The sequence below is a fragment of the Acanthopagrus latus genome, chromosome 18 (genome assembly GCF_904848185.1).
Source record: "Acanthopagrus latus isolate v.2019 chromosome 18, fAcaLat1.1, whole genome shotgun sequence".
Classification (NCBI taxonomy): Eukaryota; Metazoa; Chordata; class Actinopteri; order Spariformes; family Sparidae; genus Acanthopagrus; species Acanthopagrus latus.
Window position 1 is genome coordinate 13,797,195 of NC_051056.1, and position 24,118 is coordinate 13,821,312.

Here is a 24,118-nt window from a genome sequence, read left to right on the forward strand (position 1 = left end):
CAAATAGTGAAATCATCGGCCAGTTTTTTTGTGGTGCAGAAGCATACCGAGTTGCTGCCACATAGGCATTTATATCTGTTAAAGAGGAGCAAGTGAAACTGGTAGGATTGTGTGGGTGTGTGCAGACTTGTGCTTGAGTGACATCTCCCAGACTCTCTCGGCTATCAGGGTATAAATGATACCCTTCTCGGTCTTAATGGTTTATGAAGCGTGTTGACCGCACTCGGCAGCTCCATCCACCTTCAGCCCCGTGCCACTTTTACATCATGAGGGATGGGTGGTTGTAATGGGAAAGACTCACATGTTTATAACGTGAGGAGTATTCATTTTACCTGACAACTCAAGGGGGTGGTACTGTATGATTGCAGAGTCAGAGAGTGAACTGACAACATAGAATTATATTCATCAAATAGAAATGACTTGGAATGACAAGCGCAACATGAGGTGTCCATGTTTTTTCATTTTTTCCTGGCACCTCTATGTTATCATTGAACACAATAATTAATGTGTTCGTGCGGCCTTGATGTTGAGATGCATTTTTGAGTAAAAAACTGACAATTACAGTAAATCAAATATGGCATGAACGTGGCATGAGCATACAGTATGTACTATTGTCTTACGAAGCTGCGATCGCTCAAGCCTAAGGACGTTTAGGTTTCTAGTTTTGCTGGTCTTGTCCAGTGAATGAGCCTCAACTGGTCTGATATTGTGCCAACTGAATGAACAGCATTTGTAAGGTGTAGAGTTGTAGCACATGGTTAGTTGGTATGTCTTATTTTATAGTAGTCTTTTTATGATGAACTTCAGAATTGCTAAATTCAGTTAAATTGTTTTTGTGAGAAATAGAAACATGACATGTCACAGTTGACATGATGGATTGTAATGCTGCCGTCATTCGTGGGCTCTCAATATGTTCCTTTCGGAGTCACTTATGAAAGCTAGAGGTGAAAATCTGTATCCAGTCCGGTTCTAAAAATCATATCAAACGGGTTTGAAATGTTTTTAAATTGTCCCAACCCTACGCAAGTATATAAGCGCTGAAAAATTACCAAATAATACCAAGGAAACATTATTTGTTGCGATCAGCATTTTTTTGTTCACTTTTCAGTCGGAAGTTGGGCATTTTAAGTGGGAAATTCCAATCTCCGACTCACAGGATTAGAGGTCTGATGCCAAATTTCCACCACATCATGGATATAGGAAGAGTGCATCAAACAATATGTAAGTTCAACTGTACATTGAAAATCAATTTCTTGTCAACACTTTATTTTGTAACAGCATTTCTCTTTTAATGGAAGAAGAAGCGACAATGTCTTTCTTGGACTCCAACTGTGTGATGTCCAGAAGGAGACACTGATGTGAGTGTTCACTAATGAGCCTGCTGCAGTGTTAGTTCTTCACTGTACTCATTGTCGAAAAAACGCTGACTCACAGCGGTAAGTTGGAGCAAAACGTGGTGAGGGTGCGGAGGTTTCGTCTTCTGCAGGCAACGGGCATCTTCAGCAGAGACCTTTTTTGTCCAGAAAGTGACAGGATCACAGTGAGCGTCCTGCAGAGATGGGTTTTCGCGGAGCTCCATCAACTCAGTTTGCAGAGAAAGTGCATTGACCCTGTGGCCGATTCTCTGTGCTTCCGTCGAGCATTTTGTGACATTTTTGACAAGAAATGGATTTTCAATGTACAGTAGAAGTAGAAGGCGGCTGTGTGAATTTCATATCAGCCCTTCTCGGAACTCAGCTGGTTCCGATGGTGATTTTCTTTTCAACTGTTTTGCTCAAAAAGTTTAGGAAAGTGCAGTGTGTCCTCCTGTATGTCAAGTTTTAACACCAACACACACTGCAGACACGAGGTCACTCATTGTTTCTGCCCTGAAGCTCCACATTAAGGTCATTGAGGTTGGATGTAATATCTGTCACGAACGCAACAACCTCCATTTCCACTTCACTTTGCAGGGAGTCGTATGCAACGCTGCAGTGCAGATGAGGCCTTCAAATAGTTCACAAGTCTCATCACAGCTGCCATTACTGAGCGCATTTCACCCAGACCCGCACACACAGCTGTTTGGTGGATTATGCAGTGATACATCAGACCAGGGTGCCAGGTTTTAAAGTGTTACGCCGATCCCCTCTCTCCCTCTGTCATGGCTGGTCATCCACGTTGATTCATCCATGGGAGGTATGATGAATTGTGCCTTTTTTATGTCATCACAGAGTTCCTGGAGCAAATCCTCAGTAAGAATTGCAGTTCGTCTTGCTGCAGAGGGATCCGAGAGTGGTATCTGATTCATTTTCCCTTTCATTTCATCCTTTTCCCTTCCTTCTAGCATGACTCTGTCACATCACTCATACACTCTTTTATTAATTCAGTGTCTGAGGAGGGCCTCCCGTGTTTGTCATGCTCTGAGTGAAGCCTCCATTGCCCACTCTTGCTGTGTCATTGATTCCACAATTATCCTGCCGGAGGCTTGATGTGACGGCTTCCGCTTATTTCGTTGTGTGGTACCTCCGTGTTCTGAGGAAAGTTCTGCCCCTGTTCTCCCCCTGACAACAACCTCGCTACCTATGGCAACTGGAGGGAGGCTGAATGATGACAACTGGGCTGACGTGAGAGCGACGTCACCCAAAGCTGCCAGAGCAGTTTGTGGCGAAATTTGCTTGTGGTCCAGAATAAACTGGAACAGAGAACAGGCGTCTACACAAAGCAGGCATTTTGAGTTGTTATAGTAAGAATAGCACAGGTGCCTCTAATAATGTTGATGATGTCCTCATTCCATTCAAGTGTCCCAGTAAGCCATGACAGTGACCCAGCAGGCACAATAGTAGAGTCCTGTAACTGGAACACCTGAATGGACTGCCGCCATGATTATGAATTTTATTGGTCACACCTGCGTTTTCCTGCTGCGACATGGCCAAATGTCAAATGCTGTGTAAAAGGTAGGGCAGTATTTCAGCAAAACTCGGCCGATGATTTCCCTTTTACAAAAAAAACATCATTTATTTTTAAGGAAAATCATCAAAATAAAATAACTTTGACCAGCGAAAGGCAAACACTAAAAGTGAAAAAAAAAAAAAAAAAAAAAACCTGGTTGCCTGGTTAGATCGATTTATGTTTAAAAATGTTGGAAGGCAGCGCTGAGAAAAAGGCACAACCAGCGTGACTCCATCAATCCATCCCAGCTGGTGTCAACACTACAGGCTGCTGGTGGAGAAGTGCAGGGTGTTTTTGTGGCAGAACACAGTATGGTCCTTGAACCAATTAAGCATTATTTTAAATGCCACAGCATATCTAAATTTTCGAGGGGCTTAGAGGGAAAGCGCCATTTTACAAATTAAATGAGAAGCAAAGCTCCGAATGATTGTCTCTTTAGTCAAAACACAACACAGGGATCAGTCATAACATTAATACTTGTGTAGGGATTACGCTTCAGAAAATTGATATCCTATACAAACATATTTGCATTTTAAAGGAGAACAATGTCAGCACTATAATTTATAGAATAAATCTAATCACGGTGGAGTTGTACAGTAATTATCTTCTGTTTGATGAATATAGAACATTGGTTCACTCACAGTCCACAATTATATTGGCGAAGATGTGGAGAGTCAGGCCTGCGTGCAGGAACAACGCAAGAAACGAGTAGGTTCCTGACTATAAAAAGGAAATAACTAAAGAAAAGAAGAAGGATGAATTCATGGATAGTGATGAATCTATTGATAGATGAACAACTTGGATTGAAAAAAATGACGATGAAGCCAGTATAAAACATGCAAAATTTGATCACAATATTGCCTTATAAAAAAAAAAAATCATTTCATTCTCCCACATGGACTCATTTTCAAATAATATGCTTCCAGGTGGATGATGATCAAAGCCCACGGTGTGTCAAAGATAGTTGCGGGGTTATCGGAGCGACTTCTCATGAGATTATGATTTCTGTGTGTGCCGTGACAACCTCAGCGCTGATCCTGAACATATTGTGCTCTCTGGGATGGTGAGCTGCGATGACATACATGCAGACTGCCAGATTGTCTTGTCATGAAATCAGGCACATATTAAATTATTCAAGACGTCAGTGTAATGAGCTGCTTCAATACAAAAGTACTGACCTTCAGAAACCCAGTGGAAGCGCAGTCCTCCAGCTAGTTGTACCAAATATTACGGAACACTGATCTATGAGGACTGACCCCAAATCCCTGTATATTAGCCTGGAGGGATGATAAATGTAATTCATGCTCACGGCAACAGTGTGTGGTAGCCGTGCCTTGACTGAGAAAGTGTCTTCTTTAGATGTAGTGTGTATTTTCCTACCTCGAGGGTTATTCAGCGCAGCCTCAGTGGCCTTCCTGCCCTCTCCGCAGTGGCTCTGGTCGAAAGGAAGGCACTGCTCCCCTGTACCGGCTACCACCTCCAGGTTGCGAGATGGATCTTTTGGCTGCCCAAGGTTCCTCACCCGGTACACCCGGCGACTGCTGGTGTCAGACACGTAGAGAACCTCCCCCATCGGATCCATGGCCAGGTAGTACTTGTGAGCAGGGCTGGTGCTAGTGAGAGAAAGTGAATAAAGTTAAAACGGCTATGAGGAATTTCAATTTTTTTTCAATGATTCTGGCAGCTCCTGTGGATCAAAGCAGCGGTGCTTCCACGGCCTCGTAAAAAAGACTTGTAAAGGCCAAGATTTGGCAAGAATGAAAGGTGACATATTGTTGGAAATGTTGGATGGACAGGTGGTGATTTACTAGTGCAGCTCATACACTTGGGTTACATGTAATCCAAAAGCTAAACAGAGGTAATGTAATGTTATGTCTTTATGGTAGTAGTCAACAGTAAGATATAGTTCAGTAGAAAGGCTACAAGGCTATAACAAAAAAGTTACATTACATTTAAAGCTGATTTTGATGACTGTTAGCTATCAGGTATCATTACTTTCAGCTAGCTCTTTCAACTGTATCCATCTATCAGGCTACTTTTAGCTAGCCTATCTCATGAATGTAGCCACTGCTTTCAGCCAACTATTCCAAATGTTTATCCGTTCATTTAAGCAATATTTTTGGAGTATTTACTAGTTGCATGTTTTCTGTTAGCTACTCATTTTAATCAAGGATCCTTTACTTTTAGCTCAGTAGCAAAGCTAACAAAATGCTACGTTATAAGCCAGCTGCTGACATGGAAATCATGGCATCACACTTTGAATTTGACCCGGTGACAGTCATTGAGAATAACTACATAACTTGCCAGTCTTCAAGCTGACGGTTTTATTTGCTTGTGCAGGCCATAAGGAGGCATCAGTATTAAACTGAGACGGTTTTATATTTAGATGGTAGAGCTACACGTACATTATCCAATCACGACTTGAGCAAGTGGCCACTAACAGTTCCAAAGAGTTTTTATTTTGAGTTCTAGAAGATGTTCCTATTTTTCTTACTTACTTAGTCAGTGAGATTAGACTAGTTTTTGAATGATAATGTTACTCAGTATTCCTGACGAGACAGTACCGTCAGTTGAAGTAAAGGGAATTAAGAGGCAATCAGGGTGTCCCAGTGAATAGCTTCAGTATGAGAGAGTCCAGGAGTAAACTTGTGCCTGTGCTGCTACAACAAGATTAATGTGCTCCAAGTTAAATGGTACAGATGCCCACAGCCACAGTGGCTCGATAGCAGCGGTACGTTTTAATCTCCTTTTTAGGATTCTGAATCGGCAAGTGTGTTAAGAAAATATGTGACTAGGCTTATGAATGGGATCAATATGTTCCTTGTACGTTGCAGGTTAAAAATGATAAATTACCTAATGAAAGCTTTTGGCTAGGTCCTTAACAGGCAGCAGTTTATTCAAGCCTCTTTATTATCAATATCATCATTGTTTTGATTGTATGTGTTTTAGTCATATATTGTGTTATCATATTTTTTCAGTATCATTTCTAAGCATATTGAGTCTACACCTGTCATATAAAATAAACTTGACTTGACTACTAACTTACAATCCCATGCAGGGAAGTAAACCCGAGCTAATCTCAACATAGCTTTAAAATACTACATTCAAACTAGATGAAAAAAACATTTGGCACTTTAACAGCACCATTCCCCCTGGAACTAACCCTGGATCCAGAGGCCAGATAAGGATCGTGCTAATGTGCAAGGCCTTTTATAACATTACTATTTGACGCAGGGGTCCACAACCTTTTCCCCTTGGAGGGCCAAAACTGAAACCTAACGATGGAACACGGGGCAAAAGCAGGCATCTATTGTATTGTAGTATATTGTTAGAATGCAAAAAAGCTGTATGGAGATCTGAGAAGCTACAATTCTGAAAGACAATGACTCTGCCTGCAGCGCTCACATTATGAAAAATAATTAGGACTTATTAGTATTTCTTAAAGTGACTTCCCGAGCAAAAACAGTGATGTATGTATTTATTCACATGTATTTATTTATTTATTTTTAAGGTAATTTGAATTATTTTCGCTAAAAACATCTGGCGGACCAAATGAAACCTAATGATGTTCCAACTTCCAGGCCTACTTTAGACAGCCTTGCTTTAACATATAGCATAGACTGTTAGCGTGTCATACGTGTTATTTTCCTGTTGAAAATGATAAATGTATTTACTTTAACATCATAAGCAGACACATTATTTCTAGAACTCTGCAGGAACGAAAACACATGTCAAAACTACAGTGCAGGAACATACTTAACCCTAACCCTAATATCACGCTCACCCACTTTTGCTTCATTTGATCAGTGCAAAGAAGACCTGACATTAAGGCCTCTTGGCTCAGGGTTTTACATGCATATGTTATTTAATGCTCACCTGTGGTATCAGCTGTATGCCTGCTCAGTAGCTTACAGTGAGGCCAGGTATATGTTCACGTGTGAGATTTTAGAGTTCTAGTCATCTGTTCGTCAGCTTAAATGAACCCACATGTCGGGCAGAGATAAGGAACCTTATGTATAAATGTATGTGCAGCCTGGATAAGGTGGAGAGCAGCATAAGTCGTGCATCTACAAATCCTAACACAAGCTGCATTCTTATACAATATTTCTGTTATATGGCACCCTTGTTGCCATGGTCCACGGGTGCATTTTGAGAATGGTTTCTGCTTGTATTTTATGCGTGTTTGTGTTGATGATTTTATGTCTCCTACATTATATGTGATAGCTGGGAATGTGGTCTCGAGTGGTTAATTTGATCTTTTATTGCTCCCGAAACATGCACCAGAATGCAGCAAACTAGAGTGAGAGCAACAGGAAAATAGGCGAGACAATAACAGGGAGCGGGGATAACATGCAACAAAGGTCTGAGACCAAAATTAAACCCGGAACGTGCATATAGCTAAATCTGGCCTCAGCCAAATGAGCCGCGTGGACACGTAATTGTCTATTGTTCTGGTTGTTATTGTTAGTTGATGAGACATAAGAGTGGACAAAAGACTGGAAGTTTGTTCAGCGAAAGGTTAAAAAATACAGAGCACCGTGTGGAGGACCATGATATTATGTACTTTTCATACTGTTTTAATGAAACTGTCTTTTGTCCTCAGCCTAAGCCTCAGGCTTAGCTTTAGCACACCGCGAGCACTGACTTCATTTACCCTCATATTGACTGTGAGCTGTATACTGTACTGTGTGTAGGAGGAGTGCCAGCGCTGTGGGTACGTCGCTGCGCAGAGAGGACTTGACTCGCTTCTGTACATATAGTCGGCAGTTCAGACATTATAGAGAACCTCTGGCAATGTCAGGTTGTTGTGCCACATTACTGAGACTAAAACACACTGGTTACAAAAAATGTGATGGAGTATTTGAATGCTGAACTTTGGACGCTGTAACTAACTGCTATCCAAGCAATTACTTTGTAGCGTGAAAATCCAATGTCAGCCGGGTCTGGTCAAAGGCGTCCTGCCAATTAAACTCAAAGACACCCTGTAAGTGCTTTTTCCCACAGAGAAAAGTCTTGAGAGAGAAATTACAATGTCATGGAAAACATTGCCAATGTCACGCTTTTGCGCATTCTTGCTCAATTACAGTGCATTTCTACTTTTTTAAAGACCCCGAAAGTTACTCTCACAGGTTACTAATGGCTTCCCAAAATCTTGTGTTTGCTTGGGAAAGCAGTGCCATGCTGTGAGATTATTCTGCTCGTACAAACCCTTACTCTCTAAAGAGGAAACTTCCTTCTGTTCCTTCTTGAAACCCAGAAAAAAAACCCACACACACTGCAACATAGGCACGGGTACTGTCAGTCATCTAGTCCATTAAGTGCATAACTGTTTACAGAGCTCTGCACTGAACTGCACATACATAATTTAAAGTTGATCCTAAGAGAGTTATTCGCCGGGTTTCAAAGCGTGCCACTGCTCTGCGCAGCATATCATATTTGTGGGCCCTCTTGAAGCTACCACGAGCATTGCACGGCGCATATAACTGATTACAGATCATTTCACCTGTCTTCTTCTCAATTAGGTGCTCACAGCTCTGAATACATTCATCCATTTATCCAGTGGAAGGGAAACGAACAGCAATAACAACCACGGCACAAACAATCCCCAGTTCCCTCCACACATAATAACAAAACAATGATCAGAGATGATAGACACAGTGATCTTGCTGTTCCTGACTGTCTCTCTGAATCGACCGTCTGGGCTCTCAGATACTATTGTAGAGGACTTCCTCCCCTATTTGCTTTACTCCGAAACTCTTGAAGGGAAAGAATAGGAGATGTTTTTACGGTGAGCACATCCCATAGTGTCTCCCCTTGGAGAGCACCTTGTTTTGAAGCCCTGTTGGCTGATAGGCACTTTGCTGGGAAGAATGTGCAGTGAAAGCTTTGAAAGCTGAATATGGATGAATAATTAATGTATTTGACTTGGGAGAACAATAGTATAGAATAAAAGAGAAACACTAACATGCCGCTAACAGTAAAAAGCTGCTCCGCAGGAAAAAGAGGAAGCAGGAAATAAAGGAGAAACCTCCAGGGTGAGGAGAGGGTAGCCAAAGTGCCTTCTGAAGAATCCAGTAGCTGTAGGTGGTTCCCGACCCTTTTATTCTGTTCCTGACATACAGCCACAGCTCTACTGGATTACCTAAAATAACCCACCATCAACCAGCTGTAATGTTCTAGTGTCTTCTTATTGATTTTAAACTGGGATATTGTGTGGTTACGTTACAACCTTGGTTCTCTGAGTGAAGGGACTCTCTTCATCCATCCCATATTTCATCTGTGTGGTGCTGTGATTTTAAGAGCTGTAGAACTGGTTTCAGGATGATAGGGAACATATGGTTATACTGTCACCTTGGTTCTCTGAGTGAAGAGAATGTCTCTCTAGCTTTCAAATAAAATAACGAACTATTAAAAAGCATTTTTTTTCTTTTTCATTAAGTTGAACTTGATGAGGTTAGCATTTCTAGCTAAACTAAAGTGGGCTGACTTTGGCCTATAACAACTGTAATACATTCAGCTATTATAACAGTTAATCAATTACTTTAGATAACTGGCTCAACAGTTCAATAATTTTAGCGATATTTTTAAAAATGTATTTCACAGTATCTGCGACAACACAGACAGAAATGCTAACAGGTGGGAAGGTATGGAGGGATCCATGTCAACAAGGTTACAAGTAGGATTTTGAAATACAGCAGTAATTGTAGATGTTCATATTGATGATGTGTGATGGATGGTTGTTTGAGTGATACTTCAAGAACCTGATCATAACCAGGGTACTAGAGCTCACACAAACGCTCTGAATATGATTGTGGCGGTGGTTTTGATAGATAAAAAGCAAAAACACGGTCAGCAGGAAATAAAAATGGATAAATAAAGGGAGGGGGGAAGAAAATAATGAGCAGATTCATAAATATAGAAATGCTTGTGTTTGTGTGAGTCTATCTCCACTTGTACGTCTGCCCCTCAAGAGTGTATATGTGATCGCAGTAGTGTGTGTGTGTGTATGCTAACTAGCTTTATGCATTCTTACAGAGAGGAGAAGATTCTCCCCTTCCAGAAGACCACCATGGGACCTTATTTCAGAAGGAAATATTCACAGAAGCGAATGGTGAGAGACAAACAACTTGGTCCGGCTTGAGTTGTGCCATGAATTACAAATATGATCAATTTATAAGATGATTTTACTTGTCAACAAGTTGCAGTCTGAAAACTTTTGAAGTCGCTGAAACCATTTGGGGCCGGTCCCGCATGCTACCTCTTTGGGACTGAAACTCTCCTTTTGCATAGCGGCAGCTCTCAACGTACATTGTGCAAGAGGAGATGTGTAGTTCACTGAAGGGTTTCAGATTAAACCATCTTCCATGTCTTGCTAAATTATTGTTCACAGTTAACTTACATATTTATCCTAAAATAAGATCCCACTGGACACACAAGAAGGGGAGGGACCTCGCCTCTGTATAAGCAACATGCAGTCTCCAGTTGTTATTAACTCAATGTGTGGTTTATTTTCCGAGCCTGGTTGCTATTTGATCTAATTAGTTAAGCTACGCCACAATCTTTGCACTTAGCTGCTTGCAACTGCAGAAGTAGCCCCTGGGGTGCAAGCACTCCTGGTTGGGAATCACTGGCTTAGGCTATACAGAGGAAATTTATCACGGTTTGTGCATCGCAGGCACATCTACGTTTTCACACTTGCAGACACATGTACACACCCACCCATACGGTACAGGCACAGACACACAGCCAGGTTATCCCTTTTGCATGGTTGGAAACTTTGGCACGCTGGAGATATGGCATCTTGAAAAAAAAAAAATCCTCTCTCTTTTCAAATCGGATAAACCCTCTCTGTCTCTCTCGCAAACACCCACGAGCACTCTCACAGAATCGACTCGATGTAACCCCTGATAGTGGCGCACACACGCAGACAGACACACAATCATCCACATATACACACACACATACACACACACACACACACACACACACACAAACTCTCTAAACATCTGTCTAATCTTCTGTCGAACATGGTGTATGGGGCTCACACCGCTATCAAGGCTCCGGGCCAGGGACGATGTCGAGGCCATATGAGGCCTCGGGCTTTTAGTCCGGCTCAGAAAGTGAGTGAACCGCTGCATCCTCCAAACAGACTTCCAGTAATCCTCTAAAAACATGAAATCCTTGACATTTTGGCAGATTTCCAATTTATAAATTTAATATCGTCGAGTGAAATTTAAATGAGGATTTGATGCAACCTAAGTATTCTATGTGCAGATTTGTGGTGCCTTTGTTTGTGTTTGGGGGAAGTGGGAAAGTCAGGTCGATGCAATTATATAATCTACAGCAAGCGGACCAAAATAAAGTGCTGTGAGGCATTTAGCAACACGGCCGGTCTTTGTCTCTAGACACATGTTCACTTTTGTTTCATGCAGGTGTATAAAGGAGGTGTTAATCACCAGTGCTCACCTGTGTCTGGTGTCCCGGTTCCTGATAATAAGCCGTAGAAGAGCATTTCAAAGGAGAAAAGAGAAGGTAAAAAAAACAATCATTTATAATGCGAACGAGAGTCACTCAGAGTTTCATAGGCTACAATGACTCAATTTTCACCTCATAAAGTGAGATTAGGGTTGATTTAGACCGCCGTATTGTTTCACATTAAATATTAAACTAAACAGGAAGTTTCCCGGCATTTCCTCCCAAAGGATGGGGAAGTATCAAATACAGACACCATGAAACCTCCGTCTGAACCAGAAATATTAGTCAGAGATACAATAATAACAGGGAATGATAGAGTAAAGTTACATAAGGCGAACACTTTACAGGACAAATGACTGTGCAATCCCATCGAGATTCCACGCTTGAGAAAATACAGAAATAGAGAATGTAGTGCCTGCAGCACGGCAGGAGATATCATCGTCATAATCCGGAGAAAAAAAAAAATCTTTGTTTCACAGCAAAGACTTTGAGCCTCTCATACATTCTAAAGAGGTAGATTAAAGTCTGTGCTGTCTGAACCTCGTACACACTCTGCGTTTGCATGAAGACAAACTTCTTCGTTGAGATCAAACAGATCACACGCGCAGATGCCAACCAGAGCTAATGCCACTCTAACCCATAGCAGCCAAGCTCATTTTGTTTTAATTGTGCTCAAGTCAATCCAGTGCTCAAAATCCCATCGCGTCCCACTGCGGGAGATCCCCACCGAGATCAGCCTGCTTTTATCGCATGCATACTAAAACGAGATCATGAGTCTCACTTGAGTTCCAGTATGGTTCTGGTGTATCCGTCCGGGTGCACCCTGCGGATGAAGTTGAAGTCCCCCACGTAGAGAGAGCCGTCGGGGCCGCTGGCCAGTGCCACGGGGGCAAACAGCATCATGTCCCGAGCGGCGCCGCTACAGCTTGGACCGCAGGGGACGCTCCGATAAAAACCATTCCCCATCACAGTGCTGATGACAGGGGGCTGCTGGGAGAGGAAGACGTTTTCCCCATTTCCCTTATGAAGGATTCCTGGGGAGGGAGGAGAGCAGTAAATACCCTGCAGGCCCTCAAACACATTTTCTCATTAGGTTCTGACTACGGGTGACAGGATCTTACATGAACACACGATTTCTGCCAATGTTTGAACCGTTTTGGTTATTTCTGTATCATTTTCTTTGTAAGAACTCGTGTCTCTGTGCGAACCTGTGAATTAAAATAGCTAAATCTTCGAGAAAGAAAAGAAGACATATGCTATATTGTTAAATTCATAAAATTGGCAACCAGATTAAGATTAGGGAGGCTTCCTATGCTCGGAGGTTGTTGTTGTTTACTGTAGATGGGGATTTCAAAAACACTAACATACAGATGAAAAAGGCAGGAAAATTGTGTATAGTCAGTCAGTGACAGTCTTATATCAAAAGTCTACATCCGTTGAGTCAGACTCAAATTAAGTAGCGAATACTTAACATTATGGAGAAATGAGCTTTGTTGTGTTAGGCGGGACGTTTTGAAAGTTGATCGCGGTTTTATGTGCTTTGTCAGTGTCAAATAAAGTATTCTGCCACAACGTTGTGTCAGCACTAGAGAAAGGTCTGGCTGCACCGATTCTCTAGAAGAGAACAGGCATACGTCACTTTTCTGTCCCCACAACACTAACGCCCACTTTTGGGTTAAATCAAGTGCTGTGAGAGTGCTGGTGCCGAATTGAAAAAAAAGCTAGTAGCACAATGCTGCGTTGCGTTTTGCACGTCAAACAATAAAAAAAAAAAATTCCGAGAGGTTATGATTTTCTTGAGTTCTCAGAAGAACAGCACAGGGAAAGACAGAGATCTGTAGCTTTAGGCCATCTGCAGAGAAGATGAAAATTGTGGGACCTGGCCTTTCAATAGGTGTCTGTCTGTGGCAAATACTTTATCACAGGTTGGTAAATGCTGATTGTGCCTTTGTGATGATGTAACGACAGTTTTTTATTGTGAAAAAATGCGGCCAGGCCATAAAACTCCTGTCTTCAGAATGGAGGTTGGTTGTCTCACCTCAAAGGACCGCCGGGAGGAGAGGGTATTTTAATGTTAATAGTTTACATAAATTAGGCTGACCTACCCTCTAATAATGGACCTTGTAAACAGCATAGAGCAACACCGGAAGTAGTGCTAAAACAGACCTGTTTTCTACTGCTCTCGGCCTGTAGTGAAAGGTCATGTAATTAGCACATGTATCAGAATGTAGACAGCGGTTCTGCTTCACCACGGTGATGTGATTAGTTAACAGTAATGTCCCACTGGACAAATTATAAAACAGCAAAAAAAAAAATAATAATAATAATAATAAAAACAGATTAGACTGAAAACAACACAACATAATTGCCTGCCTGGCCATTAAATATGGGCTTATCATAGCTAAAAAGCAATACAGTATTCTTATTTTGTGCTTTTAGATTGCAAAGACCACTGATTTTGCATGTGCCTGTAAGCCCGGGCATCAAAACGGGTCAATCCCTACAAAAGTAAAGGCATGGGCTGCTAGCTTGCAGGAGCCCAATGGCAGGTTAATACTAACAGTCTACATGAGGTGAATCTGACCATATATATTACCTAAAAATATAAAAACGTGTTTTGTTGTAGCATTCTGATCCTCATTTATTTGGGTTACACAGTATGCAATACAAAATAATCACACACGCTAACAAAAGCAGTGCACTGTGTGCTCTCACCACTGCGTATGTTGAGGGCATGGTGTTTGTCCAGAGACCAGCCTCCCAGGTTCGAGGGGACCAGTTCAAATCCCTGCATCAGAGCCGTCCTCCTCTCCCACTGGATGACGCCAGGGCATGACTCGTACTCGTAGCCGACGGAAACTGAAAAAAAGCAAACACACTCACCCATAAGAGTCGCGCACAGTAACAGCTGCGTGCCCGCTGACCTGCTGCGTCCGACACGGTAATACATACAGCAGAACTTGACAGCCAGGCCTAACACACAAGCGCACTCCCTCCCCATCTCTCTCCAAACCATACTGTATTGAGTGGCGAGGCACATGAAAGGCCTGCAGTGAGACCTCATCAGTGTTGTGTGGCTGAGAGAGATCAGTGAGAAGTGGAGGCGTAATCAGGAGGAGCCCGTCTTCATGAAGGAGCCCTAGAATTAGCTGCTTGGCCTCTTAGTTGTAATGATACGCTGTGCAGCTTCCCACTACAACTAACAACTATCAACAGCTTTTTTTTTTCCTTTTTCTCTCTTTTTTTTGGCTTGGCAGAATTAAATATGTTTCAAACGTAATTTACCACTTCAGACATTTACCATTTACCAGGCAGGTGACAGAGCCGTAGCAGCCCTCGAAGACATGTAAACAGAAACACGCTTGCATACATGTCATTCTGAAACACACAACCACACATAAGAAGACAGAAATGCCTTTAACATGTCAAAGGTGGAAAATGACAACATTTACTGAAGTACTTGACTTAGTAACATTTGAAAGGATTGGTGTACTTCTATTGATGCTACTTTCTAAATTTATTTCCTTATTAATTACTACAGATGTAAACAAAACGCATGAAAACCTTATTAGATACTATATGACGTATTATTTACGTAATCCGTTATTTGCCAGGGACAATGCAAAATAAGTCATTAAGATGTATTTGCATGTCGGATTTCAAGCCCGGATAGACTGGTGGCCCTCCTAGTTAACGTGTCACACCGCCGTGAGGGTTGTCTCGTTCTGGGTTTTCGTTTCGTGACTTCCTGTTTTATTTTGAAAAGTAACTCTCCTCTCGTTTCAGGTCACTTGCCCTTCCTCATGTGTCACTGGTCTGACGTCTCCCCTGACTCCCTGATTGTGTCCACCTGTTCCCCGTCACCCTCATGTGTCTTATAGTCTGCGTCTCCCATTGTCTTGTTGCCTGAGTGTTTCGTTTTAGTCGTGCGCCTCAGCCAGTCTCGCAGCCCTCGTCTTGTCCCAAGCCACGTTTGTATTTCTGAATCCTTTCTTCCTCTTTGAAGAGAGATTTTTTTTTTTTTTTGCTGGTAATTTTCTCAGCTCAGTTTGTAGATGTGTTAAGTTTATAGGCGTTTTGTTTGCCTCTGTTGGAGTGATCTTTTGTTTCATAAGTTTTACAGCTCAGCCGTGTAGCGTAGATTGAGTTTGTAGCTGATTTGTCTTCCTCCAGTAGAGTGTTTTTTGCTGTAATTTTTCAGAGCCTAGTCTCATAGAGTAGTTTAGTTCATAGCCTTTTTCTTTGCCTCCTGTGGAGTGATTTTTTTGTTTACTTAATTTTGCCTTGAGGTCTTTTGCCTCCATGTTTTGGTTTGTGTGTTTTTGTCTCCTAGTAGTTCACTGTATGCCGAGAATAGAATATTTTCATAGCCTGTTTTGTCACTCTAAGAGAAGAGTTTTTCAGAATAAATCCTGTCTTAACTGCTCCTACTCTGCATCTGAGTCCTCTTTATAGCCCAGGCCTGACAGAGTTGTGTAGCACAATAAAACGTTTGCTAGGAAGTGGCTGAATGCTAACATTAGTTGTTATCAGACATGTTGTTTTTACCTTGAAATGCTCCCTCTGGATTTTGACTGTCTCTTCAGTTGCTGATCAATCAGGAAGCAGGGCAGATTCCCTTCATTTATATGACTCAACACATGGAACAGAGCAACAACAACCAACATTTGAGCCTCCCATCCTGAAGGTGACGTTTAGAGGAAAATGGCCGCTGAGTGACTATGGTCGCAATAATTAAAAATCATTACCAAGAGTACACTTGTTAAACTGAGCCCTTTAATAAACATTAACATTGTCATGCTTGTGATACGATCAAATACATGTTTGAATGAACAACAGTAATAATCATTTAGGTAATAAAAGATTTTAAGAGCAACTTCTAATTCATTTCATCAGAGATAATTCAGTGTGATATTTTTGTCTAGTGATTGTTTTTCTCCAAATGGAGTGTTTTAATGTGTGTATGCAGTGGAATTTCTATGTGTTTTTAAAGGTGTATTTATTTATAATTTTTGGACCAAATGGGGCCAGCGGAACAATTTGCTAACACAACACTGATTTTCCACCTTAAGTTGTTATGGTGAACTTGTTAGGTAGCATACCTACACATGCAACAAACAGCAATATTAGCGTTCGGTGGAGTTGTATTTCTAGCCAATTGATGACTGCAAGTACAATTTTTGATCTGCTTTGGCTCCTTAACAACTAAATGCTACCCTCACAGAGCTGCTACGTAACATCTGATTTTTGCTGCACGAGGAGACGGCGGAAGCGGCTCTATCAGAGCTTTATTAGCGCTTAAACATTTAGTGGTAAACACAAGCACAGTTTTAGATTGCTTTGAGTGGCTTGTGGGCGAGGGCTTCGTTAAAAAGTTATTTTTAATGTCGGCAAGTAAAATAAGAGGTCATTACATCTCTCTCGCAGCGTTTCCAAGTAGTATTGTTGCCGCTGATGCACCAGCTGCATCAATTTCAGTTTTTCCTTGGAGCTGCAACTAACATCAGCAAAGGACAAAATGTGAGTTTATTCATTCATTTGATCAATAATGGAGACGTGAACGCCGACAGAAATGGTGCCAGGGCTGCCAGACTGACTGGATTGCCACTCAGCCTTCATTTCTCCCAGGAGATTTAATGGCCGGTGGCGGACAACATTGCACAATGAAACCGATGTTTCTAAGGCAACCAATCTAAACACTGATGGTGTCATTATTCTATAGCCATTATGTTGTGCGATCAACATTTACTGTACTTCATAATAAGTTAGAGCAAATGTACTGTGTAATCAAAGCAGTGGGAGTTAAACAGAGCCAACTTAACATATTAATCACACACTCTCGCTCAAATGAAGTTAATAGGCTGTACAGTGAGGACAGCTTGACGCGTCTGAGATGAACGTGCTGGAAGAAAACTTGTCGCCGTCAATCACAGTTGGCACTGATCTCTCTCTTAACTTGGTTCATTGTAAACCAACGTGCCTGTGAATCGACGGGCACTCAAGGGGAACTGGGCAACAGAATCAGCAAAAAGATCAGTAGAGATGGCGGAATACATAAGTAGTAAGAGCTCACATTATGTACCAACTCAGGAGATTCCCTTTAACACGGAGAGAAACTCTCAGCAGGCACACAGGGCCGACTTAAATCTGCAGCTCAATGGCTACAATCAATAAAGTGACTGGGGAGGGAAAATAATGGGTAATTTGGGACACCGGGGATTGTAAAAGAGAAAAAGAAACCACATAGTGCTGGACAAAAGTTCTTACTCTGGGAACTATCTCTTAAGTTCATTCAAAAGGTTCATTTGTTTCAGTTTTGTGTGTCTTAAGCCATGAATGCGTTTCTGAAGGACAGAAACCGAAGTGAGACGCGCTGATTTATAGAAGAAAAAAACAAAAAAAAAAACATGAAGTGTTTTGTAATTTGTGTAATCACATTGCGACCCCTCGAAGAACCCGTTTCACAACCTGGAAACCAATCCGTCCTCATGAAAATGCACCAGAAGTTGCCATAAATACATTACCGTGGGACACCGTCCCATTGAAAAAAAACAAAAAAACAAGATATTCTACAATGAAAATGACTTTATTTGAGGAACAAGGCTTTTTCCAGGACAAAACGGGCAAAGCAATCTCAAAGGGGAAGTGTTTTGAGAACTGCTCTGAACCCGAATATCACTGTAGCTATATTACAAGGAACGACACACGTATACACACTCCCTCACAAACAATACATGCGCGCCGTCGCACATAAACGCACACTCAATATCTCACAGGTGAAAGCTTTCATTCCCCTCTGCTGAAGCCTCGGGCGATGTGTTCACCCCAGCAAACAGAGCATGATCTCCCTTCCTCCTGCTCGCTCCGGCTATGTGTGAGCACATGGGGCGTGTGTGTGTGTGTGTGTGTGTGACCGCGTGTGGGAACCATTAATGCCAGACAGAGGGGAGGCTGCACGATGCTGGAGTCCTCCAATTCTAACAGAAGCGAAACACTGAAAACCTAATTTTACCTTTATACAAAATATTAATAATACAAACACTTTAAACATTTTTTGTTGAAGCGTTGCATGCATTATTCTGTTGTTGTAGAATATCAAAAATATGGTACATTTGAGGGGCCAGTGTATGCCTCGTGTGCCTCCTGTACCACGGCTGTGTCTCTCTTCAGCTCTCTTTTCAAATAATGGCACGAAAAAAGCCCCCAAAAACAATGAAAAGAAGGTACGTTTGAAGGATAAACATATCTGGTATCTTAACCATCTCTGCGCGCCTTTTCCCCAAGTTTACACGAGCTGCTCAACATAACTGTCCATAATACATTTGTGGTACAGATGAAAAATAACACAACATTAGCATATTTCAATTTAAATATTTCAAAACCAACTAAAAATTAGGCTCTTTGATGAAAAGTGGTGTAGTGAGTCCGAGGCTGAGATGTTCTCTGTATACCCACAGGCACGTTTATGCAGAATTCACACCGTTTTTTATGCTGCCTGCTGGATTTTATCCTCCTAAATCCACTGTTTTCCTGTTTTGTTGAAACAGGCTTTATTTGGTGTCGACTGAGGTTATTCTCTCACTTGTGCTGCTTTGGTATCTTGATGGCACACTGTGCACCACAGCCGGCGGAGAGGCATGGCAGAAGGTGTGGCAATGCCAGTCTGGTGCCATACATAATCTCGATGCTGGTGGTAAATGTGTCTGATGCAGTCGTTCGTTTGTCCGCCTGCTCAGGCAGGTTGACAGCTCAGCGCACCGGAGCGCCATCATAGCTCGGACACTTTGTTTGGTGATAACACCCCCAACTTCTTATTTTTCTTTCATGCTTCCACTTTTTAACTATTTTCAATAGTTTTATTCCTGTCACAAAATAAATTGCCTCCTTTGGATTAATTATTCGAAGTTTCTTCTGCAAATCAACAGACTCGTTGCTAACAGTGCACACTCTTCTTTCAAAGTTTTTCTCTCTCTCTGGCTAAAAGGACTGTCTGTTCCCGCCCGGCTGAGTCTGTCTGTGCCTCCATCCAAAACACCAGGTATCCGCGGTAAACGGCTGCGCACGTCATCTCGGTTTAAACGAGTCTGGCCAATGTGACGCCATGATACATTCTTAATTAAAATACCGGCAGACACGCAGCTTTGATGAGCAACATGATGTGATAGAGGTGGCTGGGGTTCAGTCTTATAGCGCTTTTCCCAGAAACAAGAGACTCTGACAAAAGAATTGAATTGCGGTTCATTACCAGGATTAACATGGCGACTACTTTGTTCCCAGATCGTAAGCAATTACTTATTCGCAAGAAGAATAGTCATATCTGACTGAATTAAATTGAACTTTCTCAAAAACAACATGCAAAAAAAAGAGAAAACATTTAAATTTGACTTCCATTTAATTTGTTGAGCTGTTGTGGAATTTAAGAACAGACGGTTATTCTATGCAGGGGTGAAATTGGGATTTGAAATGTTGGGTCTCAGCAGGGTGAAAATGATCAGGGAGGTACTTTATACTGTTACTATCATTATTTGATGAGAACGAGGATGTAATTCTTAAAAATAGTGTAGTGAAAGAAAAAGAAAGCAAAGGCGTGAAGTTTCTGCTGTGCGTGTTGCCATACAAAGCGATACAGATTTCAGAGTTTTAGATCCAGTCCTCGTGTACGCAAGTATTTTTGTCTGTCCAAACTTACCCTACTGATATCGTACATAACCCATCGCAGTTCACATACACTGGGCATTTATGTGCCATTTGTAAACAGAAGGTCAGTTTTCAGAGATGTAAAACAAGTTATTTACTTAGTGTACAAAAGGCCAAAACACATTTATTTGAATAAACACCCGTACTTGTGGACAGGGCATGCACAATGATGTCCCTGGATCTGTGAATGTGTCAAAGGTCGTCACACGCAGACGGAAAGCAGAGGAAAGGAAGAAGCATGGCCGCAAATTACAGCAAAGCATGGGACCGACTCCCATAGTTTTAACATTTAACATTTTCATGCACGATTTAACTTTTCAATATGGGACCCAAAGTTGGCTGAAGACGCGTCGTCCTCGCTGCCCTGCGCCCCATGGGTCATTGTGACCACTAGATCTTCAACATGCCGCAAATGGGATTCAACTTGAAAACTCTGTGGGGTCCCAATAAACAGTGAGCTCTCTCTGAGGAAAACCCTTAACAGCACAGTCAGAGTGACAGAGACCTGTGTTTAGACAGGATGAAATCAGGTAATGTGATCGTCCGTGATCGTCAGAGACTCTAAAGTAGCCACCTTTGATGTATGGAAATGTATTCTTTCTGATCCCACCTGGTGCGTGTATGTGCAACAGGTGTGCCAGCAGAACCTGGCCACAGAATCAACATAAGTGTGTTTGGCACACTCTGATGCACTGGGCAGGGCTCACTTGACTGTGATCTGGCCGCAGTGAGGGGATCAAAAAAATGGAGCGTTTGATGTGCGCATAGAGCAACAGCTAACACACTATGGCGGTGAGGAGATAAAAACCAACCGGCTGCACGGATAATGCACTGACAGCTCCTAATTCTTAGGACATCTAGAGTATCTGAAACATGAGGACTGAGTCACATAATGAATCTACAACAAATTCCTCCCGCTGTTATTCTATTTCCACGCAAATATCAGACTAAATGGGAGAGAATCTACAACATCTGTCGGTTGTCTTTTCCAAACAATAACACGCGTGCGCACTTAAGCTGAAACGGGCGTGCACGTATCTAGGGCGGCAACCCCCGTCACCCCTCCTCAAAATACACTCCTGCAAATGCTAGGAGAATTATAGAGAGGGAAGGATGAGTGGAAAACACAAGTAGAGAGCAAAGAACGAGGGGGGGGGGGGGTAGAGGGAAACAGTAGAGAGGTAACAGGGGAGATCAGAGAGAAGTGAGGAAATAACAAGCAGTAAAGAGAAGAAAAGAGAAGGGTTCAGGAAAGGACACAAACACGGGAAACACAGCGAGGGCGGAGGGAGACGGGAGGCGAGGGAAGGGCGCTAGAAAAAGGGCAGGGGGGAGAGTGAGCTCAGCAAAGCAGGGCAAATAAAAAAACAGGATCATCGGCGTCGAGAAAAAAGGTGATAGATCAGGAGGGATCTGGAGCAGATGAAATGCAGCTCTAACAGATAAGGACAGGAGGGGATGGATCAGGCGGAGAGAGAAAGCCCGAGGATGGAGAGATCCAATCTCTGAACGAGACCATACACTCGAGTGGACAAAGCTTCTGGTCTGCCTGCGATATCTCAGTGCTTATGGAAAGCTCTCTCCCTGACGCGGCTCCTCTGTTTGTCTACAGCCGTCCACAAAGAAAAAGTCGTCAAGGCAGATATGGCACGGGGACATCATCTCTGAAATGACCAATAGAAAGTTCAAAGATTTAAGCCTTTACGGCGCCTTTAAAGCGTCTGTTTTTGCCATCACGCACCGAAAGTGCAATAACAGTAACAGTAACACGTCCAGTATATCTTTTCTTTTGCACAGGTGAGAGAGGACATCAGGGAAAATGGGGAACTTTCCATTCACAGATTCGTATTTTGCTCCTGGCATACACACATTTTTCTCCATAGAGTCGGCTCTGTCCAAGAGCGCTATCTCCCCGCCACTGCTGATGATATCTTTACTGCCAGTTACTCTGCAGTATATTTGTCGAGCCATCCATCTCTCCATTCTGTCCTCTCGATTCAACTCCAGTCAGTGGTCGAGGTCTTGGAAAGGTGAGCCGAAACCGCTCGCAGCTCGCTTGTCAGGACAGCCTGCCTCCCACCGCATTCATTTCATGTTTTGAATGACTGATGAGAGTGTAACTCCGGCGTGAACTTCCATGAATTTGGGCAAATCTGCAGGTTCCGGCCGCTAGTAAAGCAACCGAACCTAGATATCATAATAATGACTCACTATCAGGCAATCTTCAGGCTCTTATTTCCCAGCAGGCTGTCAGCAGATTACCTACTGAATGGTCAATCATTCACACTTCCAAACAGGCCTTTGTGCAGAACCAGTGCTGAAACAACCACTGAGATTTAATAGGTATGATGAGAAAATTTGTGTTCTGGTCTTGTTGGATTTGAGCGCTGTCTGAGACGGATGATCAAAACATCCTATTTCAAAGTGCTGAGAGGTGTTGGACCTTTTTCTCTATTTATTTCCTTTCTGGAGGGAAGACTGTTTATGGCATCTCAGGAATTTTATGCCTGAAAACACGAAGCCAGTGAGACTCCATACAAACCTGAGCTTAGTTTTGAGTATTTTGGGACGCATGTTTTTCTCCATTTTTGTGCCAAGAATTCGATGAGAAGATCGATACCGCTTTCATAGCTGCAAATTAAGTGTGCATCCAGAGCAAGGGGGCATAGCATAGCTTCAAGACTGTAAAAAAGGGGGGCGGGGGGGGACGCCGACACACCTAATATCACAGGGTTGATAACTGACCCAGCATCAGCCGATGACAGTGCTGACGCAGTACTGGGCTAATTTCATCCTGCACCCACTGAGAAAACCCAGTGATTTTCAGCGGGGAAACCTGGCTCTCCTCAAAACTGACAAATCTGCCTGGCAACACCTGTAAAGCTCTCTAATTAAAATCAGTACACACCCAGAAACGTTAAAACTATTACGTTTTTTGGTTCGAGTCACCTTCTCTTACAGGATCTTGGTGAACAGCATTTAGAAGCAGTGACCAGCGGTCGCCTGGCAGGAGACAGTGACAGCACATAACGCCTGCTTAAACAACAACACCTGTTTTGTTCGGATTAAAAAATAAACAAACAAACAAAAAATGTTAATCGATTGTGTCAGCGCTTGCGAAAGGTCTGGCTGCACCCACGATCATTCTACTGTAAGGGAAATAATGCTCTTGCTGGTTATTATTTTTTTTAAAACCAATGACAATTGTCTCGATTGACACAAAGCCCAGGATGAAGTGATTGTGCGGCTGCAAAACAGTGTTGGGGGGGGGGGGCCTTGTTTTTGCATGCGAGGAAGTGAGCCGCCACATTTAAATGGCTAAAATCCCACAAAAATATGGAAGTAATGCTAGCTTGTTTAGGTTCCCGCTGTTAGAGACCAGGTTAGGGTTGAGGCGACGTGTCATTTTCAGCGTGTCGGTTGCAAGCTGGCAAGTCGCTGCTGTTTTTGTCGATGTTGTGCATGAACAAAGAAAGTATCGCCCGCCGCCGGCCAAGGCTCTCAGTTGGAAGCACAAAAGCACACGATGGCACTGGAGCCCACGGTGGTTTGGGTAAAAACAAGTAAGCCACTAGAGGTATTTAATAAGTCCTTTATGACATATTTTGATGTTGGGTTTCACATTGACAGAGACGGTGTCGGAAGGTAACACCGTAGTGACTTAATATTACTTTCTTACTGTGACACATTTCTGTAGTGTGCTACTTTTATAACGCGTTACCCCCAAAACTATCGGGGGCCGGGTAAGAGGCTCCTTTGAAAAGAAAGAGAATAGCTCGCAGGAAGCTCATTTACAGAACCAAATCCTAACAAAAACAAAAACAGAACATTCTCTTTAATTTTAGTCTGTGTGAACTGAACTTTGAACTGCCTCTTGTGAAGTGCGAACACGCGCGGCTCTGGTTGTTGTTTCCCACAGAGATGGGGATTCTGAAAACAGTAACACACAGATGGAGGAGCCAGGCAAGCTGTTTCCCTTTGCTAAAGGTTTTTTATGCTAATCGAAGCTAACCAACGG

The 24,118-nt window shown here is 42.5% G+C and overlaps 1 protein-coding gene and 1 long non-coding RNA gene across 3 annotated transcripts in view; one reads left to right on the plus strand and one right to left on the minus strand.

Moving 5' to 3' along the window:
- Positions 1 to 24,118, minus strand: part of tenm1 (teneurin transmembrane protein 1) — a 192,145-nt gene that overhangs the window by 42,321 nt on the left and 125,706 nt on the right. The window contains exons 19-22 of one of the 2 annotated variants that reach the window (XM_037076300.1): positions 14,119 to 14,262; positions 12,185 to 12,437; positions 11,395 to 11,415; positions 4,309 to 4,541 (exon numbers count right to left, since the gene is read on the minus strand). In XM_037076300.1, coding sequence (XP_036932195.1) covers positions 4,309 to 4,541; positions 11,395 to 11,415; positions 12,185 to 12,437; positions 14,119 to 14,262 — 651 coding nt within the window. The remainder of the gene's footprint in view (positions 1 to 4,308; positions 4,542 to 11,394; positions 11,416 to 12,184; positions 12,438 to 14,118; positions 14,263 to 24,118) is intronic. The other variant, XM_037076301.1, reaches the window with a different exon arrangement.
- Positions 4,718 to 15,825, plus strand: LOC119007036. Its single transcript, XR_005070987.1, has 4 exons — positions 4,718 to 4,786; positions 9,964 to 10,039; positions 11,361 to 11,460; positions 15,190 to 15,825. It is a non-coding gene; the product is annotated as an uncharacterized LOC119007036 (long non-coding RNA).